At 37.7% G+C, this 21,829-nt stretch overlaps 1 protein-coding gene across 6 annotated transcripts in view; it reads right to left on the minus strand.

Annotated features, from left to right (window-relative positions):
• The window catches only part of LOC131249049 (myosin-9-like), a 67,329-nt gene that overhangs the window by 27,520 nt on the left and 17,980 nt on the right, over positions 1 to 21,829 (minus strand). For 3 of the 6 annotated variants that reach the window (XM_058249611.1, XM_058249610.1, XM_058249614.1), the window contains exons 16-24: positions 21,599 to 21,769; positions 19,760 to 19,891; positions 19,541 to 19,650; positions 19,325 to 19,385; positions 18,860 to 19,037; positions 18,398 to 18,603; positions 18,181 to 18,300; positions 14,987 to 15,085; positions 14,421 to 14,642 (exon numbers count right to left, since the gene is read on the minus strand). In XM_058249611.1, the coding sequence (XP_058105594.1) occupies positions 14,421 to 14,642; positions 14,987 to 15,085; positions 18,181 to 18,300; positions 18,398 to 18,603; positions 18,860 to 19,037; positions 19,325 to 19,385; positions 19,541 to 19,650; positions 19,760 to 19,891; positions 21,599 to 21,769 (1,299 nt within the window). Of the gene's footprint in view, positions 1 to 24; positions 241 to 322; positions 530 to 14,420; positions 14,643 to 14,986; positions 15,086 to 18,180; positions 18,301 to 18,397; positions 18,604 to 18,859; positions 19,038 to 19,324; positions 19,386 to 19,540; positions 19,651 to 19,759; positions 19,892 to 21,598; positions 21,770 to 21,829 lie in introns of all 6 variants that reach the window. The other 3 variants (XR_009172661.1, XM_058249612.1, XM_058249613.1) reach the window with 2 other exon arrangements.

Below are 21,829 nucleotides of genomic sequence, written 5' to 3' on the forward strand. Positions count from 1 at the left end.
AAGTCACAAGAAAAGAAGCCTTACTTGCTCTAAAATTCGAGATGATAAAAGATCACGAGCTTCCACTTGAGCTGCTCTAGCATCCGATGCTTCCTTTTCCTGTAAGGAACTTGGAACCGGGATAGAAAACAAGCAGCACCAAAAGAAGATAAAGGAAAGTAAAGCTAAAGTATGTACCGAAGCCTCAAGTTGGGAATGTAACTCTTGGATGGTTCGATCACGCTCTGCGATGAGTGTCCTCTACAAATCAAAGGAAACACATTGTGAAATAGGCTAGTCGATATATCAAATTGAGAAGAACAACAAACACAATGAACTGTACCTCACAAGCTAGGTCAAATTGAGCAACATCATGTTGGGCTTGCACCTCCCCAAGAGCTCGCTCAGCCTCCTTGCGAGCTAGATCTACATTTCCTCGCTCCTCCTTAAGAAGGTTCATAGTTTGGGTCAAGGAAGATACTCGTTGCAGTAACTCCTCAGGAAAATCAGGCTGTGCGAGGGGTTGTATATTGGCTGATGAGACTGAAAGCTGAGATGAAGTTCTTTTAGGGAATGTTCAAAGTCTCATTATTGTCCAAGATGTAAATAAATTGAGTTACACACAATATACAATAAAAGAATGGATGGCACAGAATAGAACCATGAAGCATAGGAATTGTTTGCTTATTGAATGGTATTTACAGGCTTCTCAAGTCTATCTAGGAAGTTCTAAAAGAATTCTAAAGCTTATCTAGATGGATCCTAGAGATACTCTCAAGCCTCATCTAAAAGATTGACATACATTTCAAGAATACTCTTATAGACATTTGATGTAGGACGGATGGTTTAGGTGATGCAGGACCGATGCATGAACCAAATAACATATGAGATCAAGTAATAGAATTAAGACAATTACCAAAAAACACGAACATTGCCATAATCATCATGAATCCCATGAAATCCAAAAGAAAATCATACATGATCCTAGCTTAAGTTACCACCATCGTCACACAAGATCATTAAATAAAAGGAAACTAGGAGGTAATGGATGTAGGGACATTCAAGTAGCATAAGGTATAATATTTTTCAAAGTAGAAGACCTAATACAACCTAGGGTAAAAAATTAAGATTTGGGTAATTTCGGAAGTAGGAAAGTTAGAGATTTTAGATTTATGGTTAAGGTTTTGGGAATGGAAGAAAAGGGTTTTAATATAAGGATGATGGAAAACCAAAAGGGGCAAGGTGTTGTTGTACGGCCAACCTGAAAGATTCACACATGTGGTCGTACGGTCCCACATGTGGTGTGGGATGGATGGGTTTAGGTCGGTTAGGGTTTGGGATTGTGAATAGGTAAAGGAAAGATGAGTTTAGGAGAAGATGAAAGCTTAGGATGGGAGAATCGAAGATCATGAAGTAAATACCTTGATGGAGGGGAAAAGAATGATAATGTGGGGATAGATGGAGACCTCGCACCTCTGTTGATGAAGATTAGCCCCATACCAATCTCTCTTTTAAATCACATGGAAGTATTTCAAATCTTATGAAGATGGAAGAAGAAGAAAGCAAGATCTTTTTCTCTTCTTTATTTTTTAATCACAAAATCCAACGAGGGAGATGGTCACACGCCCACCCTCTTTTATAACTCCAAGAAAGTTCAAAATTTACAATAAACACCCTGTTTTGTGAATTTTGACGAAAATAGCCCTAGTCTAATTAAAATCAACTAAAAACATCCATAATGGTGTGCAAACATATAAACTAGTGTGGATGATCCACGATCAATGGCCCCATCGTCATGTCCCTCCAATCCAATGATCCGGATCACTCCATAAAGCAACCCAAGTGCATCTTCCCAGTGTGGGGTCTTCTAGATGCTCGCACGTGCACATGGGGTTTTCAGCACGATCACGGGTACTCGCCTAGCCACAGGGAAATCGGTGAGGCCAGCTTCCTCTGATATGTACACAAAGGTGTACGCGAAGTGATATCCTCATCACTAGGCTAGATATGATGTAACGAAATTATATACGAATTGAAGAGCAATTCAAAGTATAGGATACATTAACCTACCACAAATCTAAGAAATCAAATAAACAATACAATTCAGATTTGAATCTAAACCACAATCCCACAATAAACTAAACCATATAAAGCATGAAATTTCAAAGGATCAATGAAAGGCAGAACTTCCCCCTTTAGCATAGGCTTAAGTCTAATTCAAAGGGGCTGATTTAGTCTTTATATGGTTAGGGATATGGGAATTTAGGGTTATGGATTTGAAAGGAATTAGGGCTTTGGTAGGATTTGGGGATTTAGGATTTTATATGGAATTGATGATTAGGGTTTTACGCTAGGGTTTATGGGATATGAAGATGGATTGAGGAAAGGGAAGAAAACGGAAAGAAGGGGCTGATCGTTCGGTTGTACAACCCTGTCTGTACGTGTATGGGCTGATGGTGATGGGTTGGGTCCAGGTGGAGTGAGGATTTAGAAAGGATGGGTTTGGGGTAATGCGTTTAGGTTTAGAAGGAAAGAGTAAAGAGATTTAGGGTTTTGAGAAGAAAAGTTGAAGAAAAGAAGGATTGGAGTAGAAGATGAGAAGGACAAGAGAAAATGCAATTTCAAAGAATAACAAAGATGATAGATTAGGCTTCACACCATCAATCTCCATTCACAAGAGATTTCTATCTCAAAACAAGAGAGTTTTTTTTTTTCCTCTTCAAAACATTAAAAAATGGACTAGGGCAAGATGCCCAAGCCTTTTATAGTCTCAAAAGGGACTTTTTACAAAAAGGCACTCTCAAATGAAAATCTTCACATTAAGATACTCAATGAAAGAAAACTTGTTCCTATCTCCCTAATCTCAACTAAATATCAAAATAATCCAACTTGAATAATCAACTAAATAAAATAAATAAGTGTAAACATCCTGAAGTCAATGATCAATGTGACAATCACAATGATTTAATCGTCCGATCAAGCGTCCTCAAGATCAATCGTTCGATCAATGTGTCCCCGCAATCCAACGGTCCAAACTCTTCAATAAGCAACCCACATGCATCTTCCTATTGTAGGGTCTTCGAAGATGCACATTCATGCATGTGAGGTCTTCAATGTGGCCCACCTAGGCCCATGTAGTGGTCGCCAAGCCAAAGTGAAACCGGAGTTGATCTCCTCCTCCTCTGGTATACCCTGTAAGGTGCTCGGATGTCCTTATCAAACATTTCACCACTATTTCTTCACACTACCTCAAACTGTGTGGACGACGACTGAACACCCTGTTTGTTCTGTACCCAATAATGATGTCTAATGGTCACGGTTGAGTACAAATATTGGACAATTGTTGGTACAAGGAATGAATATGGTGCAAATTAACCATGAGGCAAGTTTCTCCTAACAAAATGATAGTCAAGTTTGATGTGGTTTATGTGCGCATCAAAGACTGACCTATACATATGATAGTCAACTTTCTCCTCAAGATTAACATTAACACAATGAAGAATAGAACGACGTGGCAATGAAAAATGAAAATCCCAAAGTTGAAACTATGGAAAGTTCTATCGACAATTTTAGATGCCATAATACAATATTCTTCAATACTAGAAAAGAAACAATAGGTTGTTTCTTGACATACCAAGACAAGAATGCAGCTATGATAGTCAAAGGTAGATTGTCAATTGAAGGAGATCCAACCTGGTCAACATCAACTTATGAAGGAGAAGAACTTGGGTGAAATTGAAGGTGATGAGAAAGACTTCCTTTCACAAACTAAGCATATGCTTTAAAAGATGGAAATGGAATGTAGCAGGTCAATACATAAACAGCAAGAAATGGCATGACTACAAAGAGGTTTGCAATCGGCCATCTAATCGCAAATTTGGGTTTTGGGCTATAATATAGAAGATCATGAGCATGTTTTGGTTAGAGACAACCAACCATGAGGAAAGAACGTAGTTGTTATAACAAAGGACTCAAGAGGAACCTATGATAACATCTTCAACATTTATTATTATTATTATTATTATTATTATTATTATTTTTGAAGACACAAGGTGTCCCCACCTCTTTTTTGAATTGAAACTAATCCCTGTAGATACACGTAATCACCCACAACCACGTGTATCGAGTAAAGCCAAGGAGGGGAATTGAACCCCCACCTATAGGGAGCAAACCTACGGTGAAGACCATTCGCCCAAACCTTGTTGCGTCAATAACATCTTCAACATAGTCCAAGCGAACAAATAAACATGAGTTTGCAAGGGTGCACTTGGAAGACAAACTAATGCAAAGAACTACTAAACCAGTCAATGAAGCATATGAGCATGCATAAGTCCATAGATGGACTTATATAGATGGCAAACATCATTTGAGTGAGAAGAATCATAAAAGCCTTCAGCTTATTCCATATAGACTTCCTCATGAAGAATCTCATGAAGAAAGGTAACTTTGACATCAAGATGTAGGATGGACCAACCTCAGGAGACAACAACAATGGTAAGTGCCAATAGTTGCATGTTTCACAAGAACTAAAGGCTTTATTAAAATAAAAAATGTTGTTGACTACAACTTTTGGCAACAAATCGAGCCTTACAACACTAAATCGAACCATCAATAAGACAATACAATAGAGTAACAACTCCTAACAACATCCATATTAGAGGAATGGGGAATAAGAGCACAAGTTCCATTCAACTTTTGGCTACAAATTAAGCTTTAAAACACCCAATTAAACCATCAATATGACACTTAATACAATAGAGTAATGACTCCCAACAACATCCATACTAAAAGACTGGGCAATAAGAGCACAAGTTCCATTGGCACAGATAGCAAAAATCTTGTCCATCATAGGTTAAATCCGTTGAGGAGACAAGACACCGATCTAGTAAAAGGCTTAGACTTGGATTGAAGAGGTAAGAGGAGCACAATGGGCCTCAAAGCATGTAAGCGAATGAAGAATAAGATGAGCAAGAGCAAGAGAGTATTGTGGATGACAAGCATGCAAATGAGTGGCTATGGAATCAATGAAAGGAAGGGTGGGGGAACAGGGAAAGCGGGTGGTCTTAGGTTGACGACGATACACCTTAAAAGGTAGGGTTCCAAAAGAGAAAGGAGAAGAAGAAGATTCTTCACCTATCAAGGAGGAAGCATGTAACTCCCTGTGAGATTGAAGAGTAGAGTAACCATCAAAATGAGGAAAATGAGGCTCGTGAACACAATGTGATAAAGGAGAAACAATCACCTTTTTTTTCTTTTCATTGACCACATGAATCACCCAATTTGGATCTATTGTGATATCAACCAGTTTAATATATATATATATATATATATATATATATATATATATATATATATATATATATATATATATATATATATATATATATATATATACGATATAATAAATTATCTCCGATATTATCAAAATATCTCCAATATTATCTTTATCTTCAGCTCAGCAATACCGATAACACTGGTAGCGATACCGATAACGCTGGTAGAATTAGAAATTTCAGTTATTAGCAATGTATAGCTAAGTATTGCCAACGTATCAATATTGCTAATGTAATCACCAATATTTTCAACTATGTAAATTCTAGGTGTCACTTGTATTGCCAATGCATCAATATCGCCAATATTTTCGACTACGTAAATTTTAGGCAATGCTTGTATCGTAACTGTATCGACGATATTTCAATAATATCGCCAACGTATTGATATCATCAAAATTTTTTTATTAGAAAATTTTTATTTCAATTTTTTCCCTGGGCACATGGTTGTATGTAGTGTTCAATTTGTCATTGACAATATTAATAATATCTCGATATTATCGATATCACAACATGAGCAATATTGAGAGCACAATCTTTCATTTCCTTTCCAATTGTTGTTTCTTAGTGAAATATCATGTGTTGTTGATATTTTGCAATATCAATGGATGTTTGGATGGAAAGTTGGATGGTTAAATAGGTTGAATGGGATAGTTGGGCTGATTTCTTACAACAACACAAGCTTTTAAGGCCCAATTAAATGGAAACTTGTTATGTATTTATTCTTTTTGTAATTTTTTTTTAATTTCTAAATATACAAATATGTACATTTTAACATCTCCTGAAGTTTCACTGAAAATTCAGCTGTTTTTCCCATGTTTCTCAACATTTCCGGTTATCAGCGATATTATCGGCGATATCGATATTGTTTCCGTATCCTGGCCAAATGAAACTTGTAGCGATACCGATACTTTGAACATCGTATATATATATATATATATATATATATATATATATATATATATATATATATATATATATATATATATATATATATTATTTTTTTTTAAAGGCATATTTCTATTAGCAAAACCAAAACATATTTCCTTTGAGATAGATTAATGCCTTCCTTTGATCTGGCAACTTCTAACCTAAGGAAATATCAAAGATGACCCAAATCTTCAGTTAAAAAGTGACGATGAAGATACTTCTTAAGATACTCAAGTCATTTACTATCACTCCCTATAACTACAATGTCATCTACATATACGATCAATGAAATCAGACGAAAGGTGCCTCTTTGTATGAAGACAGAATGATCAACATGACTTCCAATAAAACCTTAGGCCAACACAACCTTACTGAATTTATCAAACTACACACGTGGTGACTGCTTCAACCCATAAATCGCCTTTCTCATATTACAAGCCTTATTTGACTCCCCTTGAGCAACAAACCGAGGTGGTTGCTCCCCATAGACCTCTATGAGATCAAAATAATAATAATAATAATAATAATAATAATAAAATAAAAACATTTTTAGCATTGAGCTAAAAAAGAGGGCCATCTATGATTAACAACAACAAAATGAATGATGCAAATGGAATGAAACTTGGCAACGATAGAGAAGGTCCCTATATACTTTATGCCTAGAGCTTGAGTGCATCCCTTGGCAATTAAACGAGTTGTCCAGTGTCCAAATGCCCCACCAGGCATAAATATAATGGTATTCACCCACTGACAACCAACGGTACATTTGTTGGCGGGAAGACTAGTTCGTTCTAAATTTTCATTTTAATGAAGTGCAAGTGCAACCATTCCAAAGCCTTCTTCCATCCCTTTTGTGCAAAGCTTCCTGGTATAACTTAAGGATAGAATGAAATAACAAAGATATAGAAAATTTATGGAAGGTGGAAAACAAACACCAAAAGGAAACAAATTTAGAAACAGGATGGTCCGTACATGCACACTTACCTTTCCTCAGAGCAATAGGGAAATCAGACGAATTGGGAGATATAAATGGAGTTATTGGATCAACAATCTCAAAAGAAGATATGGTGGGAACACACGGTTGGCAATATTATCTCCCCCTTTTTTACATGAGTAAACTTCAAGTGTAGGCACAACAGTACGAATGGGCTCACCAATGGAAGAAAGCAATTGGATAACATCTTTTTCAACCAAAATAGTTACGAACACTGATGACAAAGCTTCCAAGCCAAGAGATCTATCGTCATTTGAGAAGAATGTAGTGGACTCAAAGAAGGTGACATTGGCACAAACATATTGTCTTCGAAGTCTAGAATTGTAACACCTATTAACACTTTATTTTCTAAAATACCCAAGAAAAATGCATTAACTACTCTAGGATTTAATTTAAATTTTTTTTTTTTGTTAGGTTGTTAGTAGACCCCACTGTCAGCAGTTCACACTTCACTGTTAGCCACCCCCACTCTAGGATTTAATTTATCATGTCATGACTCTAACGAATGAACAAAGCATACGCACTCAATAACTTTGGGGGGAGAGAACATTAGAACACCTGGAGGCAAAATTGCATTAGCGACTGATCCCTTAAGATGTAAATGGCATTAAAGTGATCACATAACATGTTGTCAAAACTACACACTCCAACAAAAAATTAGAACATTCACATGAATCAACAAAGGAAGAATTGCCTCAAGCAAATGACGGTTTTTATCATCCTATGACATTGTTTTGTAACGAATTGTGGGCGCACGATGCTTAATGCAGAATACCATTTTTAGATAACTACCGGCTTAAAAAATGGATATATACTCATTAGCAATAACCAAATGAAACAAAAACACTTAGGAGATAAATTGATTATATACCTTTTTGTATGAAAAATCTTTAAAATAGAGAACATTTTAGACTAGAGACTAAGACAGGTTCCCAAAATTTAAATGAACCAAAGCAAACGGAACTAGATTATGCTTATGCATTTCCACATGTGGTGGAAAAAATACTCGATACTTAACTCATATACTTCACGTGCTAAAGTTGACTCAAACAATAGAAGGAATGACACTTCTGAGAATCTTCACGGACAGCCGACCAAGACGACAATGCAATTGGTAATGAGAGAGGTTTTGCGTTGCAACTCCAATTACTTCGCTGTCAAGATAGTAATTCTCACCATGCTCATGGTCTTCAATCTTCTCCGTCTTTAGATCCTGGGAAACAGTGTGAGATAGAAAGTTACCGAGTAGTTAAGTGATTTTGTGAGTTTGCCAACAGACATAAGACTAAAATGGAAGTTAATTACATTGAGAACAAATGACAATGAAATAAAACATCATCGATGGATAACACCCATTCTAGCACTTCAGATGAGGTGTCATCTGCCAAAGTGATCGATGAAGTCAACAACAATGTATCAATAAAGGAAAAGATACCGACTCACCTATCAGATGGTCGGAGACTCCAGACTCAATGACACATGAAGCAAAGGACTCGCACCCCAAAAAAAAATCATAGATGAGTTCACGAATGTGGTTTTAGAAGTGGGACTAGTAGTAGAGACACGTTGATTCTTTAATAATTTGGAATACTCATCTCTAGTAAGATGTACTTGGCTGCTAAGTTGTCAAAGTAGAACCAAACATATAAAGACTCACTGTTCTCTTCAGAATAAGATGCCTAATTTTCCCAAGATGGCTTTCGAAGGATGTCCCGACATTTCTCAACGATGTGATTTGTAAGCCCACAATGAGTACACTTCCTGCATCCACAACCTCCCCTTCCATCACAGCCACCTCCTTCATTACCCTTCACCACCTCCACATCATCTAACAAATGATGTCAGAGCACGATTATCACTAATTCCACCCCCAAAGCCTATATAAATAAATACATATATATATATATGGTGAAGGCGAGCATCAACTTCATCTAAAGATGGAACATCCTTGCCACCAAGATCTATGCATGCACTAGCTCCACACGGAACTTCTCACGTTATTGATGTTGTTCCTCGATATCACTAGTAAGTGATTGATATACATTCAGTTCTTCCCATAGTCCTTTAAGTTTCAAATAATAGTTGCCAAGAGATTTATCTCCTCTTTGAAATGCAAAAGTCTCTTCAAATAACTAATATGTTGAAGAGATGCTTTTATCATATGAATATGTTTCTTAATGCATCCTACACCTCCTTTGCAGCATCTAAAAACATCACATTCCTACTAACAGATATTTCCATAATACTCAACCACACCATTATGTAAACAATTTCTTGAATCCACTGATTGCATGTGCTATCCCGTTTAGTTGGTTTCTCTGTGATTAGATATTTTAATTTGCCTTTGGAAGTCAAAAAACTTGGATCGATTTAGGCCACTGGAAATAATTTGCTGTATTTAGTTTTATAGAGGAATTTTGAATCCTTAAAAAATCAGATTGATTTAAGAACCTAGATCTTTAATCACCCTTTAGCTCCATTAGAAGAAGAAATTAAAGAGAATACCATATTGCTTACACTAACGAGGGCCAACTCTTCCAAATACAAAAATGCTCCACCTGTATGCTCCACACGAAGTACACATCACACTTAATGAAACAATTAGCCCACACATTCCAATCAAACATGAGATGTGCAATGCAATGATCACAAACGCAACATTCACCCACCCGCACGCGGACCATTAAAAAGGCTTGATAGAACAAAAAACAAGAAGAAATCCTAGGTTTCTTAGGAAAATTTCAGCACACGGACAATGAAGAGCAAAGATGAAAAGAAAAAGAAGAATTTATGAGATGGAAGAAATAAAAGAGAAGAAAGTTGTGTACATAAGAATGAAATCCTCTTTAAAATCATGTAGGATTATGTAAAGTAAAAAAGAAATAGAAAAGAGAGCAAGTAGGAAAAGAAGAATAGATAGATAGATAGAGAGAGAGAGAGAGAGAGAGAGAGAGAGAGAGAGAGAGAGAGAGAGAGAGAGAGAGAGAGAGAGAATTAGTGTTAAAAGCCCCAACTCTCTTTCTTTATATATTAAGTCAAAAATGCAAATATTTCAAAATTTTCCGTTAGTAATTTAAAATATAACATATGTATCTTAAGTCTACCTAATAAGCTAAGTAAAGGGGAACATAGCCAAAAGACAATACTAGGTGAGTCATACCATTGTACGACCCGTTATTTCATTCATCTAGGTGGGCCGCACCATTATACGACTACATGGCTCACATCCACAATCATTAACAACAAACAAATAGTTATATATTTCACATAATGCACCTAAGCATAAATAACCTCTAATAGTGTTGTGCATCCCATTGCTCAGATATTGTACAAGTTCTTAATTCCAGCTTCAGTTCATAATATTCCTAAAGTCTTCAGAAACGTACACATAATATGGCTTCTTATCACTAACTAGAATGCATATATATATATATATATATATATATATATATATATATAGACACACACACTAGGGTATATACGCTAGGGGGAGAAGTCTTGTATTCTTTTGAGTATTGAGATGGCCGGTAACCTCATTGGGAACACACCTCCCATGTGGTTGAGAATGAGTATCCACATAGCTAGAATTGACTACAAGGACTGAATTCTACACGGAATAGTCCGAGAATTGACATGCGAGTGAAGAGGAAAGGAGCTGGTTGGAAGGCTAAGTTTCCCTGTGTGGTGAATCTTTTTGGAGTGGGTGAGACTCGCTACTAGGAACAACTCTATTTCCACGTGACCATCTTTAGGAAAATTTTCCACTGCAATTAGTTTCCCTGTGATGGAGACCAATGTTGTCGAATCGCATATGCGATCGCACAATCGCATATGCGACCGCTTTTTTTTTTTGAAAAATTAATATATATATAATAGGGAAATTTTCAAAAAAAAAGAAACTAAGGGAAATTTTCTAAGTTAATAGATAACTAATTTTACATATTTAAAATACATTTGAGAGAGAAAAAATCAATTAAACAATGAATTAAACATCAAATCATCGACATTCAACGATATAGTTAACAAGAAGTAACAACAAAATCAATAAGCTATTTATTTATTATTGTAGATAATCAACAAGCTATCTTCCTTGAAACTTAAAAGTGTTTGAATCTTGATCTTCCAACTTCCAAGAGAGAGGCAATGTAGGGGAGAGAGAGAGAGAGAGACCACTTGTAATTAAGAAATGTAAGAGAAGAAGAGAGTAAGAGAGTTTTGGAGTGAGAATATTGCAAATGGAGGAGATTTGGAAGCCTTTTTATAGGCAAAATGTATTTTTTTTTTGCAAAAAAATAAAAATAAAATAAATTTAATGTGCCATGGCCAATATGTGATCACATATGTTGTATGCGATAGCTTACATTGCATATGCGAACGCATATTTTCGCATATGCCACATATGCAATCGCATATGCGCCATGATCACATATACGATTTGCATATGGATATGCGCATATGCGATCGCACATGACAATACTAATGGAGACCTTTAGATATTTGAAGGACATTGGAAGATATTCAAATGAAGGTAGGGGTATTTGGGAACTAAGACAAGTTACCATTATCGGTCGAACATTTCAAATTTCACCCTCAAAATCTTGCGATGACTTGATTAACTAGCAAAAAGCAAGGAAGTGTCGATTTCTCTCGAGAGGCAGTCAGCTTACTCTCAAAAAGCGGCCCTGTCCAATCTGCCTGTGCATCTCATGTCCCTTTTCAGATGCCCGGCTAGCATTATGAAGATGATTGATAAGCTGAGGCAGGAGTTCTTTTGGAACAGAAAAACTGACAGAAGAAAATACCATCTTGTCAAGTGGAAGCCGGGGTGCTGCGGCTTTAATGAAGGGGGTGTAGGTATAAGGGATCTTAAGGCGATGAATGGCGCTCTCTTGGGGAAGTGGATATGGAGGCTTGGGACTGAGAATGACAGCCTATGGAACCGGATGATCAAATATAAATATGGTAGCTCCATAGGGGGCTGGTGGTCTAAGCCCACTACTACCTACAGGGCCTAAGCTATTTGGAGGGGAATTCTGTCTATGCAAAAGCAGGTGCTTAAAGGGGTTGTTTTTACCCCAGGGAAGGGGGACCGCGTCCGATTTTGGGAAGACACCTGGCTGGGAGATGTCCCTTTGAAAGAAGAATTCCCAAACATTTTCCAGTTAGCCCCTAGCAAAGATATCATGATCAACAGATGCGTTGCAGTTTTTGGTGGAGAGACAGTCTGGAACGTGGTTTGCAGAAGACATTTACAGGACTGGGAGGCCTCCGAATATGTCTAGCTTCTTCAAAGACTTCAGAGCATCAATCTGGACCTTTTAGCTACTGATCGCATCATGTGGAGGTGGGAAAAATCTGGTGCATTCTCTGTAAAGTCGCTATATCAGAAGTTGTCCTAGTCTCCCCCAAAAGTTCCGGTTTTCGGCTGGTTGGTGGGGCAGAAAAAAATCTTGACGATCAATAATTTGAAAAAAGGGGGGATGCCAATCATCAACGGCTGCTTGTGCTGCACGAAGGAAGAGGAAACGATCGATCATCTCCTCCTCCACTGTCCATTCATTGATTCGATTTGGTCTGATTTTCTGCAATGCAAGGATAAGTTGGTGCAATCCGGGTTCAGTCGATCTTCTTCTCTACGCTTGGTATGGTGTTAGTCTGGGCAAGGTGTTGAAGCGGTTGTGGAGAATGTCGATTTTGGCTATATGGTGGGCTGTGTGGACAGAGAGAAACAGCAGATGTTTCGACAACATCTCAAATCCGGTGAACAAGATTAGCTCAAATGCCAAACGCATGCTCGTATAGTGGGCAGCGTCTGACAATAGGTTCAAAGAGTCTGATTTTCTCTTTTTATCAGCGTTGTAATGTCCGACTTCACAGCAGACCGTTTTCTGTTTTTGTTTTGTTGTTGCTTTCATTTTTCTTTTTTCCCTTTCCTTTTGTTCTCTTTTCTCCTTTGAATGAAATTTCGGTGATCTTTCAAGGAAAAAAAAACTAGCAAAAAGCAAGGAGCAAGGACAAGTTTACCCCCACAATTAATTTTGGTTGTACTTAAAACTCTAGGATATGAGAAAGGTTTTTACCCAAAAGGGAACTTTTGTAAATACAAACTCATTTTGCGAGTAGCCCGCTCCTTCTCTCCTCCTTTGTGTATAGTCTGCACAGATGACATGCATTAGGAGCTCATACGAACAAAGCTTCTTTGGGTCCCACCATGATGCATGTCTGACATCCAATCCGTACATCCATTAAGCCAACTCATGCTAGGACGTCAAAACAAAATTGAGGTAGATTGAATCTAGAGTGAGCCACAAATTTGGAAAAGGTTGGGATGGGTTGTCCATTATTGAACCCTTCTCTCTTTCGTTCTTGGTGTGTATGCATGTGCATGTAGCCTCACCTTTCCCTCCATTTCTCTAGCCATTTGTCTCCCCTATCCATCTCTCCTTTCTCCATGTGCATTGCATATGCCACTGTTAAAGTGATAAAGTCCCTTGATATACATTGATGCACCACACTCTGACAACTTGAGCTTTTGGAGTGAATGGTTGTTTGACATGGTATCAGAGCGGAAGGTCCTATGTTCGAATCTCGAGAGCAGCAAATATGCCTCGCTAATATATTATTCTCCCACGGGGGGTCAGGAAAATCAGGTCCGGCCCAAGGACCGGGAAATTAAGCCCGGCCTATTTATGGTGTGAGTGTCCCTCCACCTTCGTCAATATGTTCCCGTGCGGAGTTCCCACCTCGCACGTGCGGGGGGGTGTTAAAGTGATAAAGTCCCTTGATATACATTGATGCACCACACTCTGACAACTTGAGCTTTTGGAGTGAATGGTTGTTTGACAGCCACCCCGTTGTAGAAATTACAAGCAAGGAAATTTCAACTAGCTTGCCTCTAACCCTAGCTTTGACATTTGAACTGCAAGCAATATGCTATTCACAAAATTTTAGGTTCAACCCATTCATCATTAAGCACAAAGCAATTTAGGCCATATTCATGCTTAAAACTTAAATATGACATCAGACATTCTCCTTCATTATGATATTGACTGTTGACAAGACTTGTATTTAAGATATGGATTGTTAAAAAGACTTGCATCAAAGGAAGTAATGACTACATTCCTAGGCAGGTTATTGCAAACATCCATACAATGCATGTACTGTTAGTCAAGTTTGAGAGCGAGTACCTTCAATTCTTCTACCTCTGCTTTTAGAGAATCAATCTTTTCAGTATCTTGGACAATAACTGGGGTTTCTTTGATTACTGGAGGAGCTTCTTCAATAGCCTTTTGTGCAGCCTCTCGCTCCTTGGTAAGCATTGCATTTGTCTCATCAACTTTGTCTTGCATGGCTTGCAGAGAGTTCTGCAGTTTGATTATCTCTTGTCCTTTGGCCTCCTCCAAGTCAGTCTACATATATGAGCAAAATCTTTGTAAATGACAATGATATGCATATATCAAGTTCTTATACCATCAAAAATTCTATTATACCAAGTCAACCACAGTAAAAATAGTGAATAACTAAAGAATAAAGAAATTAAACATGCATATTACATGGCCAATTGCAATCCACTCCACAATTAGTTGGGACGACTTAGATGATGGTGATTTGTAGTCCTTTCATTGATCCAGATGCAGAAGATATGCACTGATTAATGACAATTGTGTATGACTTTCTTCCAAGAAAGGCATAATAGGTTTTGGATCTTTAAGAATAGATTGCCAATAAAAGAAAGTGTCTATGTGTCTATTACCCTTAAACGCTTCTCCAGCTGTAAACGCCATGTGAGTTCTTCGACCTGCTTTTCAAGCTTATCTTTTGCTTCTTTGAGTGCACCTGTTTCTCTTGCGGCCTATGCAGGGGAAAAAAAAAGAGAGACAAATAAATGCTTGAACTTGGTAACCAGAATTAAGGACGCCAGATGTGTTTTTAAGAAAGGTTTTGTGAGACATGAAATGTTCAAGAAACTTGGGGGAATGACACAATGTGTCGGGTTGCTTGGGAATTCCTATACATCTCAACTCCAAGCCATTATATCGGCGGGATTTGAACAAGATCTGAAATTTCAAATTGATTTTTCTTCCAGTTCACATTGGATCCTACCAATCTGAAAGCAAGAAATTAGATTCTATTACAATTCTCATACAATTAGGTTACTGAATCATTCTCCATATAAAACATTTGACGCATTACATGAAGTGAAAAAATATTCACAGAAGTGGCATGGTCTTATCTCACTCGGGGACACAGGCACCCACAGACATACACACATGCATGCACTAGAGCGTTCACACAAACAAACACATGCACACGCCACACTACACAAACAAACACACAGAGGCACCAGATACAACCACAGAAAGAGAGAGGGTTCCATGTGCAACTAGTTGAAGGCTAATTATCATCCAACTAGCACGTGTGTACAACATCCAACCCATCCAAAGATCGTCCCACCATGAATATCACCTAGCTCAAATTAGGTAGATCGACTCATAAGGTGGGCCACAAGTGTAATTTGGATCAAATCAATTTTTGCTCCTTGTTTTATATGGTCCGGCCAACATGATGAGGTGATTGACCTATGATTTTAGCATCAGGTGCCCTTCATTATTGGTTCAATGTTTTAGACGAGGTGGATACCATGCACACTTGAGAATACATGCACCCATTGTCTCCCACCCTTAATTAATTGGTGAGAAGGGCAAAGTTGAAAAGAATCATCAAAAATCAGTAAATAGTGTTTGATGTAATAAACAGTCTCCCACCATGAAATATTTTTTAGTACACTTCTTGCTGAATAAACATATTCACCTTGTTAGCAATAGATCCGCTGATTTGGGTGGGTTTATAGATTTTTTAAAAAATATATATTAAGAAATTAACATATTATTAAATTTTTACTTTTTTCAAACAAAATCCACAAACTGATTTTTGTCATTTTGATTAGTTTTAGAGCCAATTATTGCAAAATTGAATGCAAGAACTGATTTACATTGCATTTAGGGGATTTAATATATTTAAAAATTTTATTTCATTAAAATTTCTTTTTCTTTTTTTTCCAACCTAGTTGGATTTTTTTAGAAACTTGTTAACTTTCTAAATTTTAATATTAGAAATGGTTGCGTAATTTATAAGACAAAATGTTTGTGTTTGGGTTATTATGTTTGTTTGTGAAGTCTCAAGATTGTGTTTTTGTTATTTGACAAGCCTAGTGAGGGTGAGATAGTGGCATATCAAGGGGGGACGAAGATGTTGGTTGGAGGCATGGGGACAGATGGGAATAGGTATGAGATGAAGCATAAACATTGTGATAAGACTATTGGTGGACAGATTACTAAATTTAGTGAGCACTTCTCTCTCAGGACACATAAGGATCAACAAATGTCCCATTAGAGGTATATAACAATATGAGGGCTTCCTTCAAAATAAAAAGGTTGACAAAAGAAAGAGGAAAGGATCAATTAGCTATGTGCTGAGGAAATGAGATGAGATGATACCACTAGCGATGAACATGCAAATGAAGATGAGGTTGTTAGGGAGTTGCGCAAGGGGCAACCAGCTATTGACCTCTCTCCAAGCAACCATGATAACTTCCACTTGAACAAGATCCGTGGAGCAAACCCAAGATGGCTGGGACAATGCCAAGAGGATGACGACAAGGATGATGATGTGCGCGCACGCATGCACTTATTGTGTGCATCTATATGGTTTGAGGTTGAGTGAATTATTAAGCTATTCTTTTGAGGATTGAGTGCATTTTGTGTTATTTTAAGCAATTCTTTGGGGGCTAAGTATCATCTTAGGTCAATTCAAGGTATCACATCTGGTTGCACAAAGCATTAAGCGAAGTGGCAACAAACTCAGGTGCAAGTGCAGGGAAGCATCTTCAAAATGTTATCAAGCATTAAAGGCAAGGAAGTGGGGGCGGGAGCACGTGGGGAAAGTGGGATCTGAAGCTGGAGAGCAACCTAGTTGGAAAGATCCTGCAGCGAAGGAAGGCCAGACATAATACCCCTCTTTGCACTGCCTATGAAGAAGAAATTTACTAGAATGCCTTCAAATTGATCACACATTACAAAAGTTGTCATCATTGCATAACCCTGGTTTCTAAGTAAATAGATACAGAACGTGTCCTTTAAATTTCCATGATGTGTCAGGCTAAATGGCTAAGAAGTTGGACAACCATGTTCAAATTGCAACTCATTAAGTGTTAGCAATCACTACTCCTTAACACATTCATGTTTTCTACAGAACTAACAATATTGGCATCTATTACATCCTGTGAAATTTGTGCTTATACAAGTGTCAACATATTGAATTTTTTGGAATCATCATATAGCATTTCATGTTAACGTCCCAATATCAACATGTAAGTGTCATCCTGTCCAAGTTACGTAGCTCATGACTAAAATACACATGACTTTGCAAGTTTTCCCTTTACTAAATAGATATCAAATGGACATTCAAAAGGAGTGAAATGTGTTTCAGACATGGGTGGGAACATGGTAAGTGTCATCCTATCCAAGTTACGTAGCTCATGACTAAAATACACATGACTTTGCAAGTTTTCCCTTCACAAAATAGATATCAAATGGACATTCAAAAGGAGTGAAATGTGTTTCAGACATGGGCGGGAACATGGTAAGTGTCATCCTGTCCAAGTTACGTAGCTTATGACTAAAATACACATGACTTTGTAAGTTTTCCCTTCACTAAACAGATATCAAATGGACATTCAAAAGGAGTGAAATGTGTTTCAGACATGGGCAGTGAATACACTACCCACTTCCCATTAAGCTTGCGTCTACCTATCATCATGCTACCAAGCCAAGTGCATGTTAATATGTAACTTGATATATTGGACTGAGGGAATTTCAGCAATCGCTCTTTATCTTTTCTACTTTTCATATTACATCAACTTGAAAACACAAGATTAAGGGTTCTGACCATTTTGAGCTTTCTAAGCTCTCTCCTTGCAATCCGCCCCCTCCATCTACATTGGGAGACGGTTGACGCCCTCTTCAAGTTCTTATAATAAGAACAATCTCTGTGGCAACGCCATTGTGCCTGCAAATAATTTCTCAAGAGAAACAAATCTCTGAGCACATGCAAAAATAATGTCAACATGTCCTTCAGCTTTGTATTACAAGGTCCAAGTAATTACCTGAATGGTGGTTGATGCTTTAGTTTTCTTCCTAAATCTAAACTCATTACGAGCAGCCATTGCCCTAAACCCTGTTTGCAAGAAAAGCACTGACATTTTCATCCTTGTGTATGCCTTCCTGGCTTGGTGTCTACGCAAATTCTTCTGAATTCTCACTGCAGCTGCCTCCCTTCTCATGCGGTCATACAATTTGCAAGCCAGTCTTCCTACAAAATCAGATCACAAACATGTGAAAAGTAATAAACAAGATCATGGGCGGTAATCAGATGCTCGAGTGCTGTGCAACTAAAGTATAACAAGTCCAAAGCACTAGCAGATGAATCATAACCTGTCCTTTCAACCAGTGGATCAACTAGAAGTTCAAGGCACAGAGGTCGATACTCAATACATTGATAAGAAAGCCCATAAATTCAAGCTAAACGTTTCTTATGTTTTGAACTGCATCATATGATATGCCCATACCTCTCCATAAGGATTGCACATGAATAGTAGCTTTCCTCAATTCAACGAATTTTTTACGAGTAATGTGTGTCTGTATTTGATGCTGAATACATTTTGCTGCATTGTTAAGCACCTCAGCTCTCCGTGCATCCAACTCAGCCATCTGACCTGCTCTCAAGAAAACCTTTGTTTTGCCTATCTGCAAGAATATTTGGGGATCCTTTAAAAACAAGAAGGCATCTTGCATTCACAAAATGTGGTTGGAAGCACCAGAATTCATATATATATATATATATATATAACAATGGTGGAATGCACAAGCTCATGTCATATAAGAGGGTGGCATATTTTAAGTTCTGTTAGAAGATTAATGAAATGACAATAACTGGTTGCCAGGAAAACATGAAGTTTAGGAGTGAAGAAAGGATTTTCTGAGGAATATATTGCCACGAAGGTTGTCTTTGGCAGTAAAGGTCCTCAAATTACCTGAAACCCTTTTAACCCCTTCTTCTCCAAAAGCTTTCTGCATGCAACCTTTTCATCATAGCTGTTAAGAAGTGCAAGGTTTTCGGAACATCAGCCTCAAACCAAGTAACCTCATTAGAGTTGAATCAGAAAATTCATAATAACCAAATAACAAAGTCTTGAAAATACAAGTGTGTTTCACTGCAGTTGGAAGTTTAACTAAAACAAGAGACTTACTTCCCTTCCAAAAATTCTCGCGCAAGAACACCAAAGCGGTGAATAAATTCATAAAATGACCGGCGAGTAGGGTATCCAGCACAACTGATTCTAATAGCTTCAAGAACACCCTATCAAGACAATGAATGACAAGTATTGAAAGCATAAACACATTAGGAAATTATAGCCACTGTCTCCCAAATCAGATGAAGACATTACTTCATTTAATAAGGTACTTACACCACAGCGCAGTTGTTGCATTACATTGACATTCTCAAATACAGAAGGTTTCAGAACATTGTTTGGCTTCACACATCTTACGTAATGAGGCTCCGTTGAATTCAGTGTTTCCATCAAGGATTGTAATTGTAGCTGCAATAATTAGATCATGACAGCATCAGCAATCATCTTGTCACTTAAAAACTACACATGATGAGAAGTGATTGGATATGCTACTTTAACATCATCCGTGGACCATACATCAGGCATATCCCAAAAAACATCATGAGACACTCGACTGAGAGGAGTAGAGGTTTTTTCTCAAACCATTTTATAGGTGTGACCCTGTGAAACAGACCAACCAAGTCACTGATTGGGCATGCCAAAAACCAAATTCCAAACATATGCTCTCCACACTTCCAACTCAAGACTATGAATCAGTGCAGTTGCCAGTATTTGAAACAGACTGGCCAACTAGCCTGAAAATTACAGAAGCAAAATTACAAAGTTGCCACTAGCTTATTTTTGGATTCAATTGGTAGCTAGAAGACTAGGAAATTGAGCATCCACATGGAAGGATTTGAATTTTGATATTATGATTCCACTAAAACGATCTCAAACCAAAATAATCCACGCAAGGGTGTGACAAGGAAGGTGTTAGGCACCCTTGCCTGACTGTGTTGAGACACAGTCTCTACTGGGTGGGAGATAAAACTCTCAAAACAGAATTTTTGGCAAGATAATAAAAATTGTAATGAATAAATAAAAGAAAAATAGAGTCAAAAGCAAAAAAAAAATATATGGCAACCTCGTGATGGAAACTTCTTGTGCTCCAACAGACTCATTTTTCCTAAACTCCCCTCATGGAATCGATGCCATGAGGTTTAGAAGGGAATAAAGATTAAGCAAATCCTCCCTCCAGAAGATTACAAGAGCCATTGTTCAAAAACCAGCAGGATTAAGACAATCTCCTTAGTCTATCATGGTGTGGTGGATTCCAAGTTCTTTAATCACAATTCGTTTCTCCTTTTCTCTCTCCTAACCTCTCTCTTCTTTTTTCTTTTTCTTTTTTCTATTGAATTTCGCTATCTTTTTGAAGGATTTTCTAGCGGGTTTGGTGGGTTTCTAGGGAGGAAGATGAAGCAAGGAGGGGGTTAAGCTCAAGGCAACCAAAGACTGTTCTCTTGGAGGAGTATCTATTTATAGAGTTTGAGGAGGATTTTTTGGTATTTTTGGGGAACTAATTGTGTGTTTCTAGTTGAAGTACCACGTGGAATCATTAGAAGGTTACATAGGGGAAAAGGGGTAGTATAAGATGGCAAAAGATGCTGAGAGGGTTTTAAAACACAGAAGAGATGAAAAATTGGGTTTCTATGCGTGTGGAAATAAAATTCCATCAGATACAAAAACCCAAGAAATGAAAATGCAGGGTGTGGAAAATGAGCTGAGAACAAATATTAAGAGGGGTGGGGCCCCCAGGCTTAGGTATGGTTGGGCCCCATTGCGGTTACAGAGAATATGCATATTGAAGAGCAGGTGTAGCCAGTTTAGAGCTAACAATTGAAATTGGAAGAGTTGCAAGCAAAAGCTATGACACTCCTCAATGCTTCTAGGATGTTTATTGAGGGTTTAAAAGTGTTTTGAGCTGGAAAACTGGGTCCAAGGTGAGGACTTTATCCAAATTGGGTTTAATCCCTGCAAATTGACATCAAGTACAAGGCCCTCCAGGCTTGGCTCGAATAAAATAAATGATCTGGAGTGCTTGTATTGGGTGGAGTGTCTATGACCCACTTTTCGCTCAAGCGTCATATTTGCTCATTCCAACATCATTGCCAATGGAATAATCAAATATTAATATACCTTAAAACGAGAACCAATAGAGGAAAACTTGGATGATTTTGACGTCTCCTCGGGTAGTGGAGGGAAAAGACCTGATACAAAAGAACACTTGGATGCACTCAACAAGTCTTGATGTTCTGGCACCACATAGTCTTTATTTTTGTCAAGAAACTGCTCAGATTGATACATGACCTGAAAATACATATGGATATTGAATGGAATGAAATTCAGTGGAAGTCACGTTATATAACA

This window comes from Magnolia sinica, chromosome 6 (genome assembly GCF_029962835.1).
Source record: "Magnolia sinica isolate HGM2019 chromosome 6, MsV1, whole genome shotgun sequence".
Taxonomy (NCBI): Eukaryota; Viridiplantae; Streptophyta; class Magnoliopsida; order Magnoliales; family Magnoliaceae; genus Magnolia; species Magnolia sinica.